The sequence below is a fragment of the Apaloderma vittatum genome, unplaced genomic scaffold (genome assembly GCF_000703405.1).
Source record: "Apaloderma vittatum isolate BGI_N311 unplaced genomic scaffold, ASM70340v1 scaffold5216, whole genome shotgun sequence".
Taxonomy (NCBI): Eukaryota; Metazoa; Chordata; class Aves; order Trogoniformes; family Trogonidae; genus Apaloderma; species Apaloderma vittatum.
Window position 1 is genome coordinate 247 of NW_009721129.1, and position 24,114 is coordinate 24,360.

The 24,114-nt window shown below is 38.4% G+C and overlaps 1 protein-coding gene across 1 annotated transcript in view; it reads left to right on the plus strand.

Moving 5' to 3' along the window:
- Positions 1–320: 320 nt before the first annotated feature.
- Positions 321–24,114, plus strand: part of LPHN2 (latrophilin 2) — a gene marked incomplete at its 5' end in the record, with an annotated part of 36,642 nt that continues 12,848 nt past the window's right edge. The window contains 13 exons of the mRNA XM_009871242.1: positions 321–655; positions 1,204–1,307; positions 2,139–2,324; positions 3,361–3,399; positions 6,234–6,417; positions 8,302–8,424; positions 8,690–8,895; positions 9,962–10,135; positions 11,205–11,414; positions 12,379–12,599; positions 13,886–13,952; positions 21,718–21,809; positions 23,689–23,857. Of these exons, the coding sequence (XP_009869544.1) occupies positions 321–655; positions 1,204–1,307; positions 2,139–2,324; positions 3,361–3,399; positions 6,234–6,417; positions 8,302–8,424; positions 8,690–8,895; positions 9,962–10,135; positions 11,205–11,414; positions 12,379–12,599; positions 13,886–13,952; positions 21,718–21,809; positions 23,689–23,857 (2,110 nt within the window). The remainder of the gene's footprint in view (positions 656–1,203; positions 1,308–2,138; positions 2,325–3,360; positions 3,400–6,233; positions 6,418–8,301; positions 8,425–8,689; positions 8,896–9,961; positions 10,136–11,204; positions 11,415–12,378; positions 12,600–13,885; positions 13,953–21,717; positions 21,810–23,688; positions 23,858–24,114) is intronic.

Below are 24,114 nucleotides of genomic sequence, written 5' to 3' on the forward strand. Positions count from 1 at the left end.
GCTGCAAAAGTGATTAAGTAATCTTTAATTGCTTTGCGCGTGTTTGTTATGTACTGATAACTCACTGGTACTGCCTCTCAGCCCTTAGAAATGTAACTATCAATTTTTATTATGGAAGAGATTATTTGAAGAATGTGCTGAAGCATCATACTGATATGAGATGGGAGTGAAAAAAAATAATTCGAAGTTACATCTTAAGCACTCAGAATAGCAATAAAAAAAGAGTAATATTAAGATAAAGGAAAGGAGACACCAGAGAATCCTTTGAAATGACATAAATAACATTTAAAGAACTGGTTTTTTAATATATGATTCTGAAGTAATTTACTTTATTATTACTCTAATTTTCTCCATGCAGTGCCTACTACAGCAGTGACAATAACTTCTTCAGCAGAGCTGTACAAAACCACAGTGTCAACCACTAGCACTACGTCACAGAAAGGTCCCATAAGCACAACGTTGGCTGGAGGAACAAAGGAAGGAAGCAGAGGACCCAAGCCACCACCACCAGTTTCCACAACCAAAATTCCTCCCGTGACAAGTTTTTTCCCTTTGCCAGAAAGATTCTGTGAACCGACCGAGGCCAGGGATATTAGCTGGCCTCAGACACAAAGAGGAATGATGGTTGAACGCCCTTGCCCCAAAGGAACACGAGGTATTGGCTTTAAAAATACATCTTCATTTCAAGCAGACATTTCAAAAGCAGTGTGCTGCTCTCTGATGCTGATTTTTTTTTTTAATCTCAAGCTGTCCGTCACTCAGGTTTTTGTTACTCGGAGAATGCAGTATCTACAGGCAATGATCAAGTTTTAAACTGCAAACGGCATTTGAGCGTAGCTGCAGAATTACCTTGTGCATGGGCTTTTGAAAATCCAGGTCAAATTTTAGGGCTTTGTTTGAGAACTGTTGTGAAATATGCTTACAGCTGCCTTTCTCATTATGAGCTCCCCTCTGGATGAGCTCCAGGAAAAATCAAGGGCTTTTTGTTTGTTTGCAGAAAACGTCTGGTACTTTTCACTGACTTTTTTTTACTGCTGTTTGTAATCTACATTATTTCCTTACGTTTTTGTCAATTATTGTCAACTACTGCCATTAGCGGCATTCAGAATTTCACATTGCTTAGGAGCACAGCGTAGCCGATTTCCTGAATGCCTGCAGAAAAAATGGTTTCCATTTCACTGTAGTTTTCTACATCTGTTGTAGGAACTGCCTCGTATCTCTGCGTGGTCTTAACGGGAACGTGGAACCCCAAAGGCCCTGATCTTAGCAACTGCACCTCACACTGGGTAAATCAGCTGGCTCAGAAGGTTGGTTGAAACCTTTTAATCTGGTGTACACTGGTGATTAAGGATTTTAACTCCGAGCATTAATAATTCAGTTTGTTGAAGCCACCTTTATTACTCCGCATTCATTTATGGTAGAAGGAGTTGCGTGTACTTTGTGGGCAAAGCAGTTAGGTTCATGCGTGTGGTTTGGTGTGCTCTCCCTCTAAGTTCTTGTATGGAATTTGTGATTACGTGTTTTCGTCACTATTTAAAGCAAAGTAGTTTTGCTGATGTTCAAAAAACAAAAGCTGTATTTGCTTAATAAATCCAATATTATAAATCACGCAGCAAAAACAGTGGTATGCAGCAAGGTTTTTTAGTTCAGGAAAAATTATACTGTAAAAAACAGGTTTTTGTCTGAGTGCATTAATAACAGTATGATTAGAGCACAGAGCCACTTTCTGTGTTTTCCCTCCCTACTGAGATTTACTAAGTTTATGAAAACTGGATAATTTGTTGTCAGTACCAGGCTACTTGACTTTCAAATGCCTCAAGCACTGGTACGAACAAATAGATTTCTTACTGTCTGATAATGGCAGTAAAATAAAAGTGAGGATGAATAGAAGATCTAGCCCAAAAGTCCCAGTCTGATTTCTAGTTTTGACGGCTGTTAAGAACTGCTTTTGTGTGTCACGGATCTAAGAACCTTTAATCTTCTGAGATAAAGAGAACGTTATTGGTCTCAATTAGTTGCAGATTTCAATGTATGTGCAAATGGTTATTTCACCACAACAAAGGTACACGGGGAATTGGAATTAGGAGCCGCAAGCAGAACAAGGGACCCTGCTGAGATAATACAAATTGTCATTTTAGATCAGAAGTGGAGAAAATGCTGCTAGTCTGGCCAACGAACTGGCTAAACACACCAAAGGACCGGTCTTTGCTGGCGACGTGAGCTCATCAGTGAGGTTGATGGAGCAGCTTGTGGACATTTTGGATGCTCAGCTGCAGGAACTGCGGCCCAGTGAGAAAGACTCTGCTGGAAGGAGTTATAACAAGGTACACACTTCCCGTCACCTCCTCCCGCTGGGATAACCATTGCCCTGATTTTATTTTTTTTTCCCTTTCAGAAATATTAATCTATACTTTGTTCCTGCGTGCTTATAGTTCTGGAATAAACACGTAAGAGGAAATAGCAGTAAATACACAGCAGAAAGTTGCAATTACCTTCTTTGGGGAATAAGATATAATTCACAGTAGCTGGCTGGTCCTAAAATACATAGCTGTGTTCCCTATTAAAATCTGGAATGCATTATAACTAGTGTGAGGGAAATGGGCATTAGCCCTCAGAAATTCTGTAACAAATCAGCGTGTTTATTCAGTGATCCTTTTAACCCTGAACATGTAATAAAATCAGTGGGATTCTGCATAGGTGCAGACTTCTCTGACTTTTTGCAGAATAATAGCACTTTCTTAGCCTTTTAAAGGCACCAACATCACTTATAATTGATCTTTATAAAAATGCCTTAATACACTTATCTAAAACACGAATAAGGGTTTTCTCCAGAATGATGTTCAGAGAAACATTTCAGAGAAGACTTAATGTCTTTGTGGCTTAAATGCAAATCACAAGTGTTACTACCACTCCTCTTGTCAGAGGAAATGCTGTATTTCTTGTCCTCTTCCTTACATCAGCTTAGTCAACAAGTTCTCAAGGAAACATTTTTTCATCCTGCTTTAGAGAGAGAGCTCTGTGCACTCCTCTGTTATTTTGGCAATAGTTTTATTTACAATCCCTAGCTGCTCTTAGAAGAGTTTTCTCGGAGACAGATCAAGTGCCCACACAGGGATTTTCTCCTTTGACCTTTTCACACAAATCCCACCGTTTGGGCAAAGATATCCAGGCACATGTATAAAGGTTGGGGAAAAACATTTCCTGTGTGATGTTTTTTATAGTCCACGCTGGACAGAAACTCAATTCATTTCCAGGCTAGAGTTCAAATTCGGGATTTGAAACACCAAACTGATTTTTTGATATTTCTGAAGGTTTCCAGCTTATGTCTAACTTCTGATTTTCTTCTTTCTTACTAAAAAGCTCCAAAAACGAGAGAAGACATGCAGGGCTTACCTTAAGGTATCTCTCCTGTGCTGTCACCCTGCTTTCTCCCTGCTTCAGCAACCTGCCACGCTTTATCATCTTGCTGCATGATCCTATGTCCAGTCTTTGATAAATGTGTATTGTGCCCCATATCAGCTGTACAAATGTTGGCTTTGCACAGGTGTAACACTCAGGAAAAAAATTAAAGATCAAAGTTTATTCCTTTTTTTACCTCAACTTGTTGAAAACTAAAATGGCAGAAATGGTTATTATCTGAATTGGAAGTAACATCGCTCTCATACGAGTTTGGGTAGAGCAAAAAGCTGGCAACTGGGGAGAAGTTACTTCAACTTGGTAGTATTTTATATCAAAGACTGTTTAGAGTTAATTTGCTTGCATGAAAAATGTACATTATATGGCCTGTTTTGTTTTTTGTGTATTCTTATACCTAGTAAAATCACTCTTTCTTACAGTTTTAAGAGCTGTTACAAAGGCCAGATTCAGTGACTAAAGGATAAAGTGTAAAGACAAATATTGCTGTAATTTCGCTAGCAAAGGGTGTGCCACGTGTCCCATTAACCGGGCTATGTGGAAGGCATGTAACATAACACATTGCTGCCCCACTTGGAGTGTCCCTCATCTGCTAGGGAATGGTTGTCCTGCTCTGCAACACAATGCCAGTGACGCCACCTCACGCCTGCGAAGAAGAGCAAAAAGTCCTACAACAGATCACGGCTGGCTCTGAAAAATTTTATGGCACATTTTTTCAAAGTTTCTTTGAAAACGCTGGTTTTTACTTGTACTCTCTGAGATAAAATATGAGAACAATTTTTCAAAAGAACTTTGAAATACTTCGCAACGTAATAAAATAATTCAGACTCGTTTCTCCGTACAGGGTGCTTCTGTCTTTTATCCTGCAGCCCAGGTAGTAGATGGGAGATATCCAGCTATGAGAAAAAAATTAAAGAAGGAGGCAAAGAACTGGAGAGAAATTCACTTCTCAAATAATATTAATTGTAATAGTATTTTGTTAGAAAATATTCTTTTAATAGTAAAGGGAAATCCAGTGGATAAGGTTTGAGTAGACTGAGTTTTCATACTTGATTTTCAATAGTAAACATGAATGTGAGAACAGCAGTAATGGAGCAGCTCTGGCAGCTGCGTCACAGGAGCTCCGTGGTCTCCCCACCACCTGTCCGGGAGGAGAGGATGCCTCCGAAGTATTCCTGGGCAGTGATCATTTTCCATGGGAAAAATGCAGGATTTGATCATCCCATAATAAATAAAAAGCACATCCTATTGATGATTGCATACCATCAGCGCTATATAGTGACACACAAGAAACTGCAGCACAACCTTAATTTCCAACCGGTGTCATTTTCTGTAGGTCTCAAATGGGCTTCTCTGCTTAGATAAGACTAATAAACCTCTTGAAATTACAAATCAAAAGCTGACTTACACTATGCAAATGAAGCAAAGTTCCCACTTTGTGACAGAGGATTCATTTGTACCTCAGATTAGAGACTCCAATCTGTATTTCTTGGTGACTAATGAATCTGGCCTCTGCAGACCAATTTCTGTTCCACTCTAGTTAATGGCTGCAGCAGTATCAGTGTGAGCATTTTGACTATTCTGTCTCCCATTAGAGAAAGAAAAAAGGCTTTAATGCCACTTCGAAGTATCTTCCACCTGCCAGGAAGGTCGTGGTGGCTCACAATGCAGACAGAAAGAGGATATTAAAATGGATTAGGCTAATTAATCTTGCTCTGACAATAGCCTTGACCAACTTTTCCTATTCCTTTATTTGCACAATAAAGTATTCCAGACCCACGTCTTCCTGTTTGTACAATGTGTTCTGTTTCCATTCCCAATGCTTTTAAATTGATCAAACAAATTATCTATATGCTTAATGACACATTATGACTAGGTAAATGGGACAGAGTAGACAGGGGGTTTCAGCAATGCATGGTGTGCTCAGTGCACAGCTACATTATGCATTAATGTAAGAGCCTGCCTTCAATTGATTAACTGATTACTCTGATTGATTGGATTATTTTGTAAAAATAATGTAATCATGTCACTGAATTCTTCTTCTTCCTTATTTACTGTTACTTATATGCAGCTTAATGAACCTTAAAATGTGGTGATAGAGTTGTTGCAAGAAAGACTTTTCAAAATGGCAACTTCATTCAGTTTTACCGTTTTGCCTTTGCCGATAACAGGGACAGTCAGTGGACATCTTGTTTGCTCTATCGATTTCCTTTTTGAGCTGACCTTTGTGCAGGAATGGGAGTTAGTCATCTTTTTAAGTATCTTTGAACAGGTACAGGAACAGGAGGGGGAGTGAGAGTGGCCTGGGCTAATTTATATCCACTGAGTCAGCTTCATTTCATGCCTCCTGTAATAAAGAAAGCAGTTTGTCATCGACAAGTAGTTCGTAGTGCTATGGCTGCGTGAGTTTCCAGAAGAATATTATTGTCTTCTTAGCCTAAACTGCAGATTTTGAAACAGAAGTTACACATTTTAACATTAACTTCTAGATTAAAGCTCCAGGCAAAAATTCTAGCATTTATTTCTACATTTTTCAGCACGTTAATAAGACTGTCTTTCTATCTGACATAAGAGGAGTGAAGTCTGCATGTTTGCCGCTTAGAGACCGCACAATGCTAGTGGGTAACTGCACTTCTATTAATGCTAATCCAGCAAGAGGATTGAAAATATTTTTGTGTTGAAAATAGTTTTCTAGTGCCATTAAATCACAGTAAATCATTCTGACAGTTAAGTATTATAATTGTCGTCAGATAACACTGGAAATTTTCCCCAGCTGCCTGGGGCAATCAGACCTAATGATAGTTTTCTAACGAATGCAGGCAATTGTGGATACAGTGGACAACCTGCTCAGGCCTGAAGCTCTGGAGTCCTGGAAGGACATGAATTCTTCGGAACAAGCCCATGCAGCCACAATGCTACTCGATACATTAGAAGAAGGGGCTTTTGTCTTGGCTGATAATCTCTTAGAACCAACTAGAGTCTCAATGCCCACGGAAAATATTGGTAAGTAAATTTATTTTCAAGCATAATTTAAAGTGTTGTGCACTGCTTTACACAAAATCAGGAAAAAAATATTCCAGGGATTGACATACTCTCTGAAAGCCGAGCTGCACAGCATTTGGTGGCAAGGTAAACGCTCCTAAGCAGGGGAGACACGCTTTTCTTGTTTAGTTATTCAAAATTAGCGTTCTTCTTTAGTGTCATTAATACAGTGTAAAATGGAAGGTAGTTGATACTGCAAAGTTGATTTACCGCTGAAAAATCATTAGCAGAAGTATGGGTATGAAGAGTGCTTAAATGGCAGAGTATGGATTTTTTGAGGTAACTGCTTTCTGTAGAGCAAAAAAATCCTGTTATATATATAATCTGCTCCTAATGAATTTAAATTACTTTTTTGCAACATACTCTGGCAGTTAAATCTTTTAGGCACTCAGAACATAGGCCAAATGTTTATATTAAACATGACTGCCTTCAGGTAAAAACGTGTTCAGTGAACTACGTCTCCCATAATGCAGAATAGCTATGCTCCAGAGCCTGCAAGATAGCTGAAGATAGTTGGAGCATAATTTGGAATTTAAGTGGTGACAGAGAAAGGAAGGGGTTTGGTATTAGAGGTGTGTAAATATTGGTACACTGGATGTGTTAAAGCAAAAGTCATTGGTATGTGTAAAATTAAAATTCCTTCATCTTATTACAAATTAATGTAGTCTCAGAGAGGTACAAGGAAGCTGAAAGTCTGTGAATTTGAGGGGTACCGAGATGGAGATTTGGGTAGACTGCAGAAATGAGACTTTTCACATTTCAGTGGCTGCATATATGTAACTGCATAAAATGATTCTGCCTAGTTTTTGAGTAGGAAGGTGCAGGGAGAGGTGTTACAGTCCCTTATCAAAGTACCTGCACGAGCTGTTTCTGCAGGAATGAGGCTACAGTCACAGAAAGTCTCTCTCAGGATGTGCAGGAGAGTTTCATGGGGCTCAGTGGGCTGGCTGGACATCACTTCTCCTGATGTTCCCTCTTCAGGCCGTAGCAACGCGTTGCTGAAGCCACGCAAGACTAATTTCCCAGTGCACATACGTTTGTGGGGCTTAGAGAAAGTGAAGTCATTCCCTAATTTCATACCTTCTGTTAGTCTATAATTTAGACCTGTAGTTGAACCACTTTAATGTAACGTAGGTGTTTGTCAACTAGCTGACAGCTCTGACCCGTATGATTTTACATATCCGAGGGAATCCAGCCTTCAACAGTGATCCCATGAAAGCTTCCCGATATACAGTGTGTTATAAAATTAAATCTTAAGTAAGTACCTCTGAGTTTTCAGTTTAAATATTTTTAGCAGAACCAATAAAATGATTTTCTATAAACCTTTATACAGAATTAGATATAGGAAAAAAATTAGACCTTTTTTTAGGTATAAGTACTGATTTAGCTAAATACATAGCATGTGTGTACTTGGGTATTTGCTGACTGCTTTAAAAGCTGTTTGTAAGTCAATACTTAAAGTTCTAAATTTGTTAGCAGAGGATACTGCATAGATGTCAGTAGCATCAAAATTAACATTGAAACGTGTGTGTGGTGTTTTTAAGTGGATGTTTGGGGGGCACAGATGAAAACAAGGTTTGATATGTTACCACTATTAAAGTGCTGTCATTTTGGTAGTGTGCATTAGGTTTATTAAACTAACTCTCTGTATTTGAAACATGCAGTGTAAATCTGTCTTACGGTGGCAAATGAGGACAGCAGTGTGAGAAAACTAAATAAAGAGGTGGGGGGAAATACTATCATCTGGCATATTGCAGCCCGGCCAAGAGACTTCTTTTGCAGTCTCCCTTTTTTACCACTTTTTTTTTTTTCTTTTCTTTTTTCCCTCCCCTCTGGTCTGCTTAGTTTTGGATGTTGCAGTGCTCATTACTGAGGGCCAGGTGCAGGACTTGAAATTTCCCCAGGGCAGTAAAGGAGGCAACTCGATTCAACTCTCCGCAAGCACCGTGAAACAGAACAGCAGGAACGGTGAGTCTTGGGCACGGAGCGCTGAAAATCCATTACCTTTTATAAAACCTGCGTTACCTCCCTTAGTTAAAATATCAAAACACAACAGAACTGCTCTGTAGCTTTTCCTCATAGATCTTGGGTGTCTGGACGTTTTTCTTCAAATCCATAGCCTGAAAATGCTTCTCTGTTTACTGATGCTTTATCGTCAGTTCGTTACAGGTGGCTGTCTTTCTGTAAACCTCTGTAGCATGATGGTGGGATTGTTTTTTTTTTCTTTTTTTAGGATTAGCAAAACTGGTTTTCATCATTTACAAAAGTTTGGGGCGTTTCCTCAGTACTGAAAACGCAACCATAAAGCTCGGCAGCGACTTTGCGGGGCGGAATAGCACCATCGCGGTCAACTCCCACGTCATTGCAGCCTCTATCAACAAGGAGTCCAGCCGGGTGTACCTGACGGATCCTGTGCATTTTACACTGGAACACATTGATGTGAGTTATGCTAATGAATTAATGGGAAGGTCATAAAATCAGCAAGAGGGAAATGCAATGCAGAAAAATAACCTTTTTTCCATTTGAATTGTAAATGTCGGACTAGGTCAGAGACACAAGCTCAGTTAAGTCTATGAACATAAAATTAAATGAGCCTGGTTCAGTGATTATTAGAACTTAAGTGTATTCTTAATGAAAGCTAATTCAGTAATCAACATGAAAATGTAAATGACTAATTTGTTTCTAACTGAAAATTAACTCTTACCTTAGTAGCAGGGTAGAAAATAACCGTTAAGATTCTTGATGGTCCAATGTAGCAATTTTAATGGCGCTTTTTGACTTTTCGGACCAAGTTCTGGAAGCCTATGCAAATTGTTCTAATGCATTTATTCACTGAAGAATATTTATCTTAGCATGTTATACTCTAAATTTGTGTATATTTTCTTTACAGTTTTTTTTCTTATGTTTATTTTCTTGTTAGTTTTGTCCTTTCTGTTTTCCTGACTCACATGGGGAGAGTAAATAATCACTACCGTGACAGAGAAAACATGGATGAATTTTCCTCTCATTTTACTTGTTTTTATAAATCTGTTTTGATTGTTTTATCATCAAAATAGATGGGCATTGAAGAATGTACTTTTTCCTGATGTCTGTTCGCATGAATTTTGTCAAACCAAAGCTGAGAATCTAAGGAAAAAGATCATATTTTCAAATTCTCAGTTAGAGGAAAAATATCATCAGAATAAATCCACAGTCCTAATTTTGCAGAAAGCCAAGCTGGCTGTAATGTACCGTCAGTGCATAAAATCGTAAGATGGAAATTGTAATTGTTTAAAATGGGGTCTACAGTAATTGAGACTACACTTTAGACTGTTTCGGACTATAAAGTCCCTTTTAAACTAGATGTCTTCCTTGTATAACATAGCCCACAATTTTGCTGATGAAAAACTTTATTGCCCGAAACATGCAAAGTTTAATCTGAATTACCCTTTACACATATTAAACAATTGTTATTGCCATCTTAGTGTATAAAATCCTTATTTTATGTTATCGTTTTATCTCCCAGCCTGACAATTATTTCAATGCAAATTGTTCCTTCTGGAACTACTCGGAGAGAACTATGATGGGATACTGGTCAACTCAAGGCTGCAAACTGGTTGACACAAATAAAACTCATACGACGTGTGCCTGCAGTCACCTCACCAACTTTGCAATTCTCATGGCTCATCGGGAAATTGTGGTAGGTAATGATGTTTCTAGCCATCAGCAGGGAACAGGCTTTTAAAGATTTAGTTAAAAATCTAAAGATTTTAACGAGGTCCAAAATTGTGGAAGTTTCTCAGGTATTTATAGCTTCTGCCCGCTCTTTCCAAAGCAATTTGCTTTCTGTAGCGCTTTTCTTCCTCACCCATGAAGTTACAAGCGAAGTAACAGGAAAGAAAAACAAAGACGGACGAGAATTTTCTTTGAGTCGTATTTTAAAGTTACTGACCAGTCTTACAACCATTGTACAGACTTCCCCTCAGTACAATGGGAGGTGCAGCAGTGCAGGCTGTTCCCTGGCGCAAATGCCAGCTCTCCTTAGATCAAGAAGGCCGAGGAGCTTCCGTACTCGTTGTTTAAATGCCTCTTCATACTCTGAAATTTTGTTGTCTAGTTAAAGCACTTTGTGGCTGTCAGGGAGCATGGAGCAGGCAGTGTTTGCAAGGATACCACACTTCTCATAAAGCCATTGTATTCGGAAAGATGGCTGAAAAGATAACCGAGATAACAAAAGTGATTCTGTCGCAACCGAAGCAAGGAACCTTCTTTAGCTAAATGTGTGAGATTAGAGCTGGAATTGCATGAGTGACATATTCGGCATTTTGTCTTAACTTGTGCATAAACTGTTGCTTTCTTCTCTGCTGTGGAGTTGCAGGTCTGTAGGAAAGAACATGTACTTACAGGAAGTCCCAGGGAAGGCTCTGCTTTTCCTTTGCATCAGAGCCTAGCGGCACTTGGAAAATGTTGTGTTTCTCTACTTGTTCTTGTCTGACAGGTTTACAGCGAACCATAGGAAAAGTAAAAATGCTCTCTGACCTGGCTAAAGTAGTCATCCATTTTTCTCTAAGACGTGCTGCTCTTTTGCTTCCCCTAATCTTTAATCTTGCTCTTCTGGGAAGTTGGCCTGAGACTGAGAAATTACTGAGTACATTTGCCCATCCCATGTAATGAGCAAGTAAATTTTCTGGATGCTACCTGTGAAAGTAGTTTTTTGTTTATACTCATAAAGAGTCATATTAATTTTCTCCATTCTTGGTTATTTCTAGTACAAAGATGGAGTGCACGAATTGCTCCTCACTGTCATCACCTGGGTGGGAATTGTCATCTCTCTTGTTTGCCTGGCCATCTGCATCTTCACATTCTGTTTTTTCCGTGGCCTGCAAAGTGATCGTAACACTATTCACAAGAACCTTTGTATCAACTTATTCATTGCTGAGTTCATTTTCCTAATAGGCATCGATAAGACAGAGTACAAGGTAAGTTTTCTCTGTGTGTACTGATCTTGTTCTCTGAAATGACTGCTTGAAATGGATTTGAATTAAAACATGACAACGCTGCCAGGCTTTCAGCATTCTGACATAGAAAGGCTGAAATAAAAGCTCGGTGTGGAAATAAAATAGACATGTTCATAGATGGTATTTACATCCATCAAAAATATCACTGTGGCCTTAATTTCCCGCTTACTGCTCTGTTATTCATTTTCAGTTGAGAAACATCGGCTATTAACGAGACAGGTGGTTAAACTTTTGAAAGAGGAGAGGAAATTAAATGTTGACATACTGGGAACATATATAGGTTTTCTCTATATATTCCTATGTCACTACTTTTTTGTATAAATATGTATTAGTACACAGCCTTATCTATATATTTACACATTTTTTACAGTGTGTATTAATGTAGATTTTTTGGCGGTATTGGTGAAATTAATTCTGAAGTGATTTATAGGGTTGAAATATAATAATTCAGCATAATTTCATCCAGAACTCAGCCAAAGGGGAGAGAATTCAGATTGATTTCTGTTATGACAGTAGAAACTTCCAAATTACAGCAGATAAAAATGGCTTGATGACCGCTTCATAATTTTAAATAAGCAGTATTACATTATGCATCTAGAGATTATCTAAACTGTAAGTCTAAAACCATATCAGTTTCAAAGTTAAAAAGTTGCTTATAAAATCAAAATGTCCAATGATTGAAGACTAGGGGGTGAGGGCATGATGCGTTTATCTTCATTCATACTGTTCAGCTCATTTACTTTCTGTAGCTACTGAACACACATTAGTATTTTCAAATATTTGGTCTAGGTTTTCAGGTAGAGAAAAACCTCCTGAACTTGTGAAAGTCTCTGATAAAAGTATATGCTGTTCTGTTGCACTAATAGGAGATGTAGTGATATGATGATTTTGTGGTTTATATTTACACATTTCTTTTTCTTTGCAGATTGCATGTCCAATATTCGCAGGTCTCTTACACTTTTTCTTCCTGGCAGCCTTTGCCTGGATGTGTCTAGAAGGAGTGCAGCTTTATCTAATGTTAGTAGAAGTATTTGAAAGTGAATATTCTAGGAAGAAGTACTATTACGTTGCTGGCTACCTCTTCCCTGCTACAGTAGTTGGTGTCTCAGCAGCTATCGACTATAAGAGCTACGGAACAGAGAAAGCGTAAGTAATTGCAAGTGACCTGAGTGTTTTTCAAGTGAATAATTTTTTAAAGCCTATTAGCTGTCAGAGGGTCCCTGACAGACTAAAATACCGTCTGAAAGCTTTATTCGTAAGAGAATGGCAATGCTGTGCACAAATTACAATCAAGTCTTTTGTAATTCTCTAGGTTCAGAGGATTTGTACTCTAGAGAGACCGATTCTAAATTATGGTCTTTCTTTTAACACAAAAGATTGACCTGAAACAAATTGAAAAAGTAAATAACTTTTTGGCCTCAAATGTATATTAAGTAAAAATTCTCAACTTAAAGGATCTGACAGGCCTAACTACCCAGTTTTAAGCTAATGCTTCATTAGATCTCTTTGTTCAACTGCCCCTCTAGCTAACTCTCGTCCTGAATTATGACAGTACAATATTCCAACCCATATATTTCACTTTGATAATATTTTATCAGGCACATAGAGTGGGATTCAAATTAGCCGCTGCCTTTTATTTACAAAAATATAGATAGATATAGAAAGTGACAGAAGGTAGATAGAAAACATTTCTGAGGACCTGAGTTGCTGGAGGCATGAATTCACCTTGCGATAGTGTTTACTTTGCCCTTTGATGAAATTAGTTACAGAATGGGAAGATACTGTTGACTACAAGAAAGCTGCTTGATTTTGCTGCTGCTGAAAGGCAAATAAGAGCAATTCAGCAGGGAACTGGGCTGTATGAAAAACGAATCGCTAAGCGAAGTCAGCCCTAATAGGTTTACACGTCGTTTAGTCTGGTATCATATGTACGCTTGCGCTACTGTTCAACTCCCAGTTGGGGCATTTTATTTATACCATATTGTTTTTCAGCAAAACATGGCATCTGAACATTTTGTGTCTCGTATTCCTCAGGAGTAAGCATTTTGCATATGATACAAAGTTAAATGCAGATTTTGAAGAGTACATGGAAAACCTATGGAAAATACTTACTGAAGGTAGATTCGTTAGTCCATGACAGCCCCTGTGACCAAGCCTTCTGGCTGAAAGGAGAGAGAGCTCGTTTTAGCTTTGTTTCATCTTACATGTTAGCTATTCCTGATGAGGTATTTTCAAGTTCGATAGTGTTATTAAACAGGACTCATGAGGAGAGTTTCAGTTTAGGAAAAATTGTCCGTGGACTAAGTGTTACTGTGCAACGTTTTGTTTACTGGGAAAATGTTAGCTTAAGAAGTATTTTTGCACTTTCTATTTATTGGACTGAGGTGCTAATGCAATTGTTCACTTTTCGCTCTCTTTCTTTTCCATCGTAGTTGCTGGCTCCATGTAGATAACTATTTTATCTGGAGTTTCATTGGACCTGTTACCTTTATTATTCTGGTAAGAACTTCGGTTTTCCCTTTCCCTTTCTCTTTCCATTTCCCTTTCCCTTTCCTCACAGCAAAGTTAAAAAGATTGAATAACATCACTCAATACCATCCTTATTCACAAGCCATTTCATGGAACTGCTTATAAACAATTTGTAATGTGACCAATGGTTATATAAATGTTTAAAAATCTTTAAAGAGTGCTGACCAAATGATTAATTGTCAAAGCTGTGGTGACACTTCGGCATAGACCTCTTTTCCTAATGGCTTGAACTCTGAAGGTCATATCGACATGTCATATGAAAAGTCAATGAAGTTTTAAACACAGTTTTGGGGTTTTTTTAAAGGAACCATTATTACTGCTTTCAATTGAGACACTATTGTACACATTCCAAAATCTAACTGCTAATTATCTAACATAATTATCTCAAAAGGGTGTTCTAACCCGTTTGGTAATTAAAGAAATCTTGTATTTTGTTACGCTTACACGGTATTTGTATGTGTATTTGCATATGCATATTTTTCCATGACTATTTCTATGTGTATTTATGCAGCATGAAATGTATGTCAGAAATACAAGTTAATCTGTTTTAGCATAAATAATAGAATATTATGTAACCAGTAGAAAGCATGTACACGTTCTTGCAATCATTTGAGTACCGTCGTTGGATCTGTGCACACCCACCTGTGTACCCGCAGCTCTTGTCCATTCGAGGTTGAATGTTGTGTTCGTACATCAAATACCCTTTCTCTGAGCACTTTCAGATAAAAAGCGCAGGGAAAATTCAACACTGCACAACATAGGAGGTTGTAAAGAAGGTGAATGCATTTTGGCTCGTCCTGTTTTTTTCTGCTGGTTCGCTTTAAAGCCTGGCTATACTTCGGAAGATTCTGGAAACCTGGTGCTGACGACGTAGCCTCTGTGCATGGAGAGCCTTTCCCATAACTGCTGATAGTTTACGTGCTTTTGAAAGTCCAAATAGTTGCCTGTTCCCCTGCCTTTGTACAGTAGTAGAGCTGCGAAATGATAACAGAAGTTTGGATCCCTAATTCAGGAATTGTATTTTGTCATTATTATTTTTCAGCCTGAAGTACATGCATCAGGCATAATTTTGAAATTTCTGATTCTTATAGATCTGTACGCCAGGTGTACGATTTCAGCACGTTTTGTAGTTTATAGGTTACAATACTTCTTCATGTAAAAATAAATTGATGCTTTGTTTATGGAACTTTCTATAAAAAACGTACAGGGACAGTGTTTTATAGGCACTTTATTCCTTCTTGGTATCTTCAATATTGAAATAAGCTTTAAGTTGTTTTTACTTTCTGCTTATACCCAAAACTATTTCAATCCTTGAGCAGTCACTTAAGAACAGATAATTGTGCAGCATAGAAGTTCTTTGAATTCATTGGCATATTTTCAAAGAAATAGGCATAGATGCCAAAACTCATGTGTGTATGAGTTTAATTAGAAGAATTATAGTGTTTGCAAGATTTAGGTATAGACCATAATAATTATACAGTTTATTCTAAATATATTTAAATTAATTCAAGTCTCATAATGGTAGGGAATCTTTTTTAATTAAGCCAACTATTACAGTTGTCTCTAAAAAATACTTCTTATTTTCAATATGATAAACGATATTTTTCAGTACAGAGTTATTTCTTGCCATTGTTGTTAACACTGCTAGAAAATTGTCTTAAGTTTTGTGCCACAATAGTTCAGCTACCTCAAGTCTGATTGTGTGATGATTTTGCGTTTTGTATCTGGCTTTTTATTTTATTGTTACTGGCAGTATTTTGCTAAGTCTCCTCTATTTCTCTCCCTTTCTTTAAAATAACATTTCACGTGGGAAGCTTTGGGCATTGCTGACGGCTTTTTCACTTCCTCATAACCAGGTCAGAGTGAGAATAGAGGTGAAGGGCATTTAATCATATTGACCATGTACAGACATAGTTCACTATTATTTACTGGCCATGACATTATTATCCTCCAGCAAATCATTTAGGCTGAGACGCAAAAGGCCTTTGGGAGCAGTATTCCCAACTTCAAAAATATGAAACAGCAGGTAGCAATCACAGCACAGTTCCTGAGAGTAATTCTTCTCTAGCAATTGCTTTGCCCTCTAATCGTCCCAACTGAGAACGCAAGAGAGACGGGAGGAAGAAGTGTGAGAAGTGTAATGGCTGAAAAATAATATGTCATGCGCAGTGTAATCGAAGAGGCAGATTCCTTAGTGTCAGTAGCGCGTGAGAATTTCACCTTGGTAAGCTTTATAACATGTTGCTCAAATCACTTTTATGATTCTCAGTTTGATAGTACTGTCAATGCACATAAACTCTTTTCTGACAATATTGCTTCCTGCTTTAATTTAGATTTTTTTCTCTGAGTTTCTAAGCATTTGCACTTGTTATCTGTATACAGGTTTGCACAAAACGGGGGCGGGCAATGTGAGGGAGAAGTATGAAGTTCCTCAGTACATCTTCTGAGGAACTTTCAACTTCACTATTTCCATAGCCTGTCATGCCTTTGGGCACCAGGGTTATTATATCTATGAGAAAAGAGCATGTAAGTAATGAGCGGTGGGAAACCATTAGTATGCCTGAAATGGTCTAATGAAAGCTTGGATCATGATACGTCAGGAGCTGTTCTTATCATTTGGACAGCTCCATCTGCGTCTTTAATAATTAATTCAGTTCAGTAAGAGTTCAGTGTGCACACTCATTTAGAAGCCTTCTTCCGAGAGCACCTTTCTCGCTGCCAGTCCCAGAGAGAAATAGGCTTCTGCGTGGCTAAGAGCAAAGATCTGGAGATACAAGAGCAGTTTTAGAGCTGCATTTGCCAGGTAACAAAAGCTCCGGGGAGTTCAAAAAGGGTCGGAACATGTGCAGTTCAGCTAGGTTACTTCAGAGTGGTGTTTCTGTTCTTCTGTCTTATCATATCCATGTCAGCACTGCAGGCTGTGTGGAACGAATTTTAAGCTGCTAAGCTCAGGCAGACGTGATTCAATTGAGCGGGTTCGTGGCTATAAAACAAACAGGGCACTGCTGTAATCGGTGGTCAGAAAAGCCTGAGTATTTTACCTTCTGTGTAAATCCATATTCATTTGTATCCAAGGAATGGGTGGTGTTGGTTTGGCTTCAACTCAGCCAAAACTCCAGGAGTTTGCTTCTTGCAGGTGGAGCCAATGTATTAGCTTCCAATGGCTGTTGAAGCAAAAATTCGCAGCATGTCCTGTTTCATTGACATAGGAAAGATTTTTCACTCATTTTGAGGCATTACTTCACCCAAGTCAGTGGATGTACAGATACAGGTGCATACATAATTGAGCTCCACATATGAAAATAGACTGTATTTTTAAGCTTATGAATATAAATAATACATATTTATCTTTCTATAGTAGAACTTGAGAAATGGTATTTATCTTTGCTCACAGGGGGAAATTTATCATAATTATTGCAAAATCTGGCTTTATTTGTCTACTGATTCTTTATACCTGCAACTAATTCCAATCCATTAGTCTTCTGTGCAGGTTATTACATCCAAATTTTTAAAAAGTTAATTTGGATTGAAGACACCTCCTCTCTCTAAATTGCATAGGTTTCAGGTGCCAGAAAGACAAAATTCCTACTTACACCATTTTTCCTGTCCAGTAACTTTGAGTTTCCAAACCAGAAATGGCCCTCTGTTTGTTGGCTGTGAAAGAAGCATGGTCTTCCAGGGTGCTGCATTTGATTATTACCATAAAAATTCTTCAAATTTTATATTTTAAAGTAGTTACCTTTTGCTCTGTTCTATCCAGTTACACTTGTTGTATTAAAAGATAAGTAGGAACTGATATTTTAAAAGGTACTACTTATTTTTATTTTATTTTTGCGTACACTTCTAAAAACGAGGTGTAAATTAAGCTACTTCTCTATCTAATCCAGCATCCTGTCTGTTATAGTGGATAACGTGTTTTAGAAATTTAATGAAATATTGTCAGTCCAAGTTTTTGCTTATTGTTATCCGCTAATGTTTCAAGAGATCTCACATTATAGCTCCACCTACTGTAATTCTGCATTCTGCCACTCTCGGTATCACAGAAGAATCTTCAAATCCAAACCTGATGCCTGACCAGACTTGTAAATTCTTATTTTTAACCTTTGAAAAAAAATTTCGGAAGTGCAGCATGAAAGAGATGGTACTGACTTTACCAAGGGTGTAATTTCATGACTGTTTGGCAGGTGTGCGCTGTGGCTGTGTGTGTGTTTACACAATGTATTTAAATTTTGCAATACTGGAGGAGAGCAGGACTGTTCAGGAGCAGACTTTGGTTCATCTGGGACAATGGCCCAGCCAGTCACTAGTCCTTTATGTTATATGAAGTGATGAGAGAGGCATCATTGTCCCTTAAAAGTTTGGTTTCAAAAGCCCGTCTTGCCCTTCGTGTGGGCCTCTGTGTGAGCCCAGAGTACTGCGTGTTTGTGGTGAACATTGTTCTTAAAGAAAGGTGTCCTACTCGGACTGTGTGACAAGCTTGGAAAACAGATTCATTTGCTTGTATAAGTAACAACTCAGTCCTCACACAGTCATGAAACAATTCAGGTTGGAAGGAACTTCAGGAGATCTGAGGTCCAACCTCCTGCTCCAAACAGGCTCAGGTCTGAGCTCGGACCCTGTTGCTCAGGGCTGAAAAAGCTTTCCGTAGCCAGTGTTGGTAGACACGAACGCAGAAGCACGCTGGGTTTCCTTCTGCCCCCACGTATTCACACCAAGAAAAGTAATTCAGCCATCCCTTCTAAAAGCAATTATTCTCCAGCAAGTTCCCTTCTCTCACCGCTTGGTGTCTTGTGTAGCAAAATGGCAGGATGCCCGAAAGTCTTTGACTCACGAGTTCCTCCAAAACAATCAACTTCTAGATGAAAAGCAGTCAGGGAGCCAAAACCGGATCTATAGAAAGGTTTGGTTACAGTATTTGTAAGTGGGCACAATAGGCTTTTGATGTTGATACGGTGTGTAACAGAGATGCCAGCAGGTTTGAATAAGTGGCAAACCATGATCTTTTGACTGCTGAAACTGAAAACTATGCAATATTTCACAATGATGTGGAAACAAGTATCATATGCTCTGTTGTCATAGTTACGTTGTCTTCCAAGTACAGTATTTTGGAGTTGGTTTTTTTCTTGGAAGGATTTTTTCAGCTGTGATACAGTATTATTAGTTCTGTGGGCTGCTTTTGAGGGTCTGTACCTAAATTAGAATTAAAGTGTCTATTAAGAAATTGTTATGTACAGTTATTCCCTAGGCCAGCAAGGACATATATACAGACAAAGCTGAGTATCTACGTAAAACCTGCTTAATACGCTCAGGCTGTGGGGTAGGGCCGTGTCAGCTTGCACGTCACCGAAGGAACCTCAGTATGTAAATACAAGCTTTTGGTTTTCATGTGTCAAACCAGCACTTAACGCGTACAAAGAATCAGAGCATAAAACCCTCTCGTTTCATAAGACAGTCATTTATGGACTAAGCCATATCTATTGAGTTTTTGATCCAAGAATGATGCTGCTAGTACAATACAGGATACTCCAGGGTAGCTACTTAGGCAAGGATTAGCTTCCAGCTGTGCTGTAAATACTATTCTGAACTGGATTGTGCTCTCCCAGTTGCATAGCTTTGCAGCCAAAGTTGATTTACATGTTAGGATTGGCATGGGGCATGTCTCTTTGCTCTTAATCTGTTTGTTTTCACAAAAAGTAAATTGACGTTACATTTTTTCTTAAGCAAGCTGGAGAAGTTCAAAATGTGCAGGAAGCTTCTTCAGATACAAAAAAGGAAAGTCTGCCTGCAAAGGCGTGGAACTGAGGTTCAGGTCACATATAAAGTCCCCATCCTCTGTGTGGTGCAGAAGCCAAGGAGAGAAGCCACTTCTGTCGTCACCCAAGGAACTTGACGGGTACAGAGGAAACCTAGATGAGAGGAACACAGTGATCATAACTATATAATGAGTTATTTCTCAACTGATTAGTTATTACCAATAAAAGGCAATGGGTAGGATCATGAGACATTGACACTCCTGTAACATTTTGCAGAAATGGAAATCGTGCTTAACCTACACCATGTACATACCTCCACTTAAAGGTCAAGTATTTTCTGTCAGTTCTTGAAACACAGACAGAAAGGAATTACAAAAGCTTATTTTTGTTATTTGCCTTTTGCGTACACTTTTTATATTAATCTCAAGATACAATTGTTTTACTTTGAATCAGAACTGGTTAGGTCAAAACCTGCCAGACTCTGTTGTGGTGTTGAGAACTGCATCCTAGTTCATACTGTCCATTCTGATTGTGAGACAGCAGCAGCAGCTGTAACCTGACTGCCCTTAGCAGTAGGAATTATTCCTGTATTGCATGTCTTCATTATCAGACTCTGATCAGAGCCTTCACAGTACTCCTCTTTTCAACATTTTGAAGACCTGCTCTTTATTAGGATTTGAGTGACATTTCTGACCATTATGACACAGTGGTAGGAGCACAACTGGTATGAACTGGTATCCCCAATGTTATACAAACTGTGAGGAATTTGAGGTTATCTCACACCAAAGGATCCCCAAAACGAGAGATTGGGTTGATCGGTTTCCATCAATACCCACTTGTAGATATATACAGAAGGTTGTTAAGAATGGGTTATAAACTTACCTGTGTGTTATGAGGATGTCCAAGCATGTTCTCCCATCTTCTCTTACCCGTCGGTTCAGCCATTTCTTGTGGGTGATTGTGTTAGCGGACCAAGACGTGTGTCCTCTCTCTGAAAGGACGTAGCTCTTACTCTTTTCAAACATGCAATTTTATTTGCATTTTCTGCATGATATAGGACAGCACATACTAATTACTCAACTGTTTGCTGCTTTTCAGCCCACATTCTTCTGACATCCTTGTATTTGGCTTACCTATACTCTTCATAAGCTTTGAAATCAGTAGGAGAAAGGTACCTAGTATCTTTGATATGGGAGATTTTGTTCCACAATGGGAATACTATAAAAAATTACCTTCAGTATCTTCCCTGGTGTTACCTGTATGAATGACATCTAATAAGAGCATAGTCCTTTCCTTCAAGTGGCACGCGGTCTCGCGTCAACAGAATCCAGACTACAAAAGGGAAAAGAGCAGTAGGAGGGGGCACCACCAGCATAAGTCTGTGGCACTGTTAGGTTTGATGCATTTGCTACACCTTTGTGTTTCTTTTTCTTTTCCCTGTTTTGTTTCTCTTGAGTTACGTTTAAGCTGTTTTCAAGACCCCTATGGGATTTGTGAGAACAAAAGGGAATAAAAAAATAAAAGGAGAAACCAGCAGAGGGGAATAACATTCCAGAAGCAGGATGGGGTGGTAGAAAACCAACTAGTATAGTACAGTAAAGGCAAAACCCGAGTCCTTGGAGGAAGTCAGTGAGATGAGCAACGGGGCCAGACGTGATGGGTGACGGTGAACAGGGCCTGAGCACAACATGCTGGAAGACAGCGCAGGAGTAGGACTGACAGTGACAAGTGTTGGTCATGAGCTAAATACGGTGTTTCACGATGATGTGGTGAATTTGGAAAACTAAGCAAAACAAAGACTTCCAACGTTTTTTTCCCTTCATCCATATTTGCAGTCACCTTTTACGGACTGTCTGGTGTAGTTACCCAGTTTCACTACGTATTTGAAAATAAACTACAGGGCTTTTGTTTAGTCTGTAACATCATCGTTATTCAACCTATTACTTGAAGTAGTTTAATTTCATTCTTATCTGTTTTGACAGCTGAATCTTATCTTCCTGGTGATCACATTGTGCAAAATGGTGAAGCACTCAAACACTTTGAAACCAGACTCTAGCAGGTTGGAAAACATTAAGTAAGTGCTTTGTGTTCAAGTATGAGAACTATGATTATTTTCTGATTGCTCAACTGATTGAAAGCTACTCTCCATTAGGAGCACATGCCATTGTCTCCCAGCAACTGCAGATGTCAATTAGAAGCAAACAGAGCCAATCCTGCTTTCGTCACATTGTTGCTGTAATGTCACAAACGCCGGTCAAAATTAGATAATTTCAGCCTGGAACTAGTGCCAAGAAACTGTTTCACGGAAATGCCACAGCACTGTAGTAATTTCATTTGCATTTAAAATGCAGTTCAAAAAGGATGTTCCTGTTTGCATGGCTGATATGATTATATTAAGTTTGTTTTGTTAAATGACTTTTTGATTTAGGGATTCTGAGCAGTTTCTACTCGTAATCCTGTTCTCCCAGGAGAATTGACTCTATTATTATTGTTAACTTGAAGATTATCTGCTGTTTTCATGCTAATTTAACAAGTGTTTACTTTATCATGGTGCTGTACTGCAGCATCCCTTTTGCAGAGTAATATATGTTATATAATTAACAAGGCTTTGGCAGCTCTTGCTTCTTTAGATAGTCTTTTACTGTATTCTGTAGAGCTGTACATTGTACTGAAGGTTTTTGTTACCAACAGTGAAGGGATGGTGCAACTTTCTAACACTGAGGGTTGGCTGTGAAAGCGTCTTACAGATTTGCTTTGAATGTTGGAAATGGCAAAGGGAGATTTTCAGTAAGGCTGACATTGCAAACTAGATGTTCTAGATAGGTCAGTATCAGCTTCATTGCATGTTGCATGATGAGAGAGAGAGCTAATCTTTAGCATCTCTCTCTTTTCTTCCTTTTCCTCTTTCTGTCTTCTCATCCACACCAGTAATTACCGTGTTTGTGATGGCTACTATAATACGGACTTACCTGGGTAAGATAGAACCCTACATTAACAAATTTCTGGCATGATTTTTAACTTTACAAACTCGGTCAATATTGTGGATTTCCCTTACTTTTAATTAACTAGTTTTGAGATATCTGATTTGCTAAAGAATTTTTAACTATTATATGCCTTTATAATTTTAAATTGCTTGCCTCTGCATTTTGAATTTACTAATTTTGACTAATTTTGGTAGACAATTAAAAATGCTCTTATTAATTTCTGTTTCAATTCTGTCTAATAATTTTGTTTCTCTTTTTTGCTTATAATGCTTTCTAGCTATGAAGATAATAAGCCATTTATCAAGTAAGATCATTAGTTAGATGTGGAATTCACTGACTAAACTCCCTTTCCCTTTCATTCTGTGCCGTTCTCTACAATTCCTTTTCCTTAACCTATTCATGATGGAATCTTTTTTAGACTATTCTGTAGCGCAATATCCATATTTTTGTCACATTTCAGCAGGGTTTCTTCATGCGGAAGTTAGATCATCTAGCTTCAGTTTAGCTGAGTTTACCGGAGCATTAAAGATTGGGGCTCTAGGCTTTTAATCTGCTGTTTAACCTCTGTGCGTTTGTGTTACACTATTTGGTGTCATATGGCAGCACCACTGTTTAAAATCTATGGTGTGATTAGCGGCTGAGCCAGATTTATCAATCTCTTTTCTAAAAGCAGATAAAGCAATGGAGTAGCTGGGGCTTGCGCTATACTTCTGCATTTCAAAATAGTTCTGATATCCTATGCAGTTTTTGAGAAAGAAAAAGGTCATATCTACTCTTGCTGTTTTCACTGGAGACTAAGCACTAAATGGAATTGTTCTTTCTTTAATAGATAAAAGGTTAAACCCAAGGAATTTTTACATTTGAATATGAACCTAGTAAAAGTCAACTGCAGGAACTGAAATGTTAATATTGGATTTGGCGACATGCATTCTCATAAGTAATGTTACTAAAATTAATTTTCTCTTACAGATCTTGGGTCCTGGGTGCGTTTGCTCTCCTGTGTCTCCTTGGCCTAACGTGGTCATTTGGCCTGCTGTTTATCAATGAGGGGACCGTTGTGATGACGTATCTCTTCACAGTATTTAATGCTTTCCAAGGAATGTTTATTTTCATCTTTCACTGTGCCCTTCAAAAGAAAGTAAGTTGTTGAAAACACAGATGCGCGTTCCCTCACTCCTTAAAAATACCACATATATTTCTCGGAAAAAAAGAGAGAAAAGAAATAATCATGTCAGGAATTGGAGTATATATAAATATACTTTTATATTTTATATACTTTTATATTTTATATATAAATAGTTCGAGGAGGGAGGTTAGAATTCCAAAGCCGTTCTTGCTGTGGGTGCTTGTGGGAGTCAGATAACTGCTCTGTGGCCTAGGCGGGTTTAAAATGGA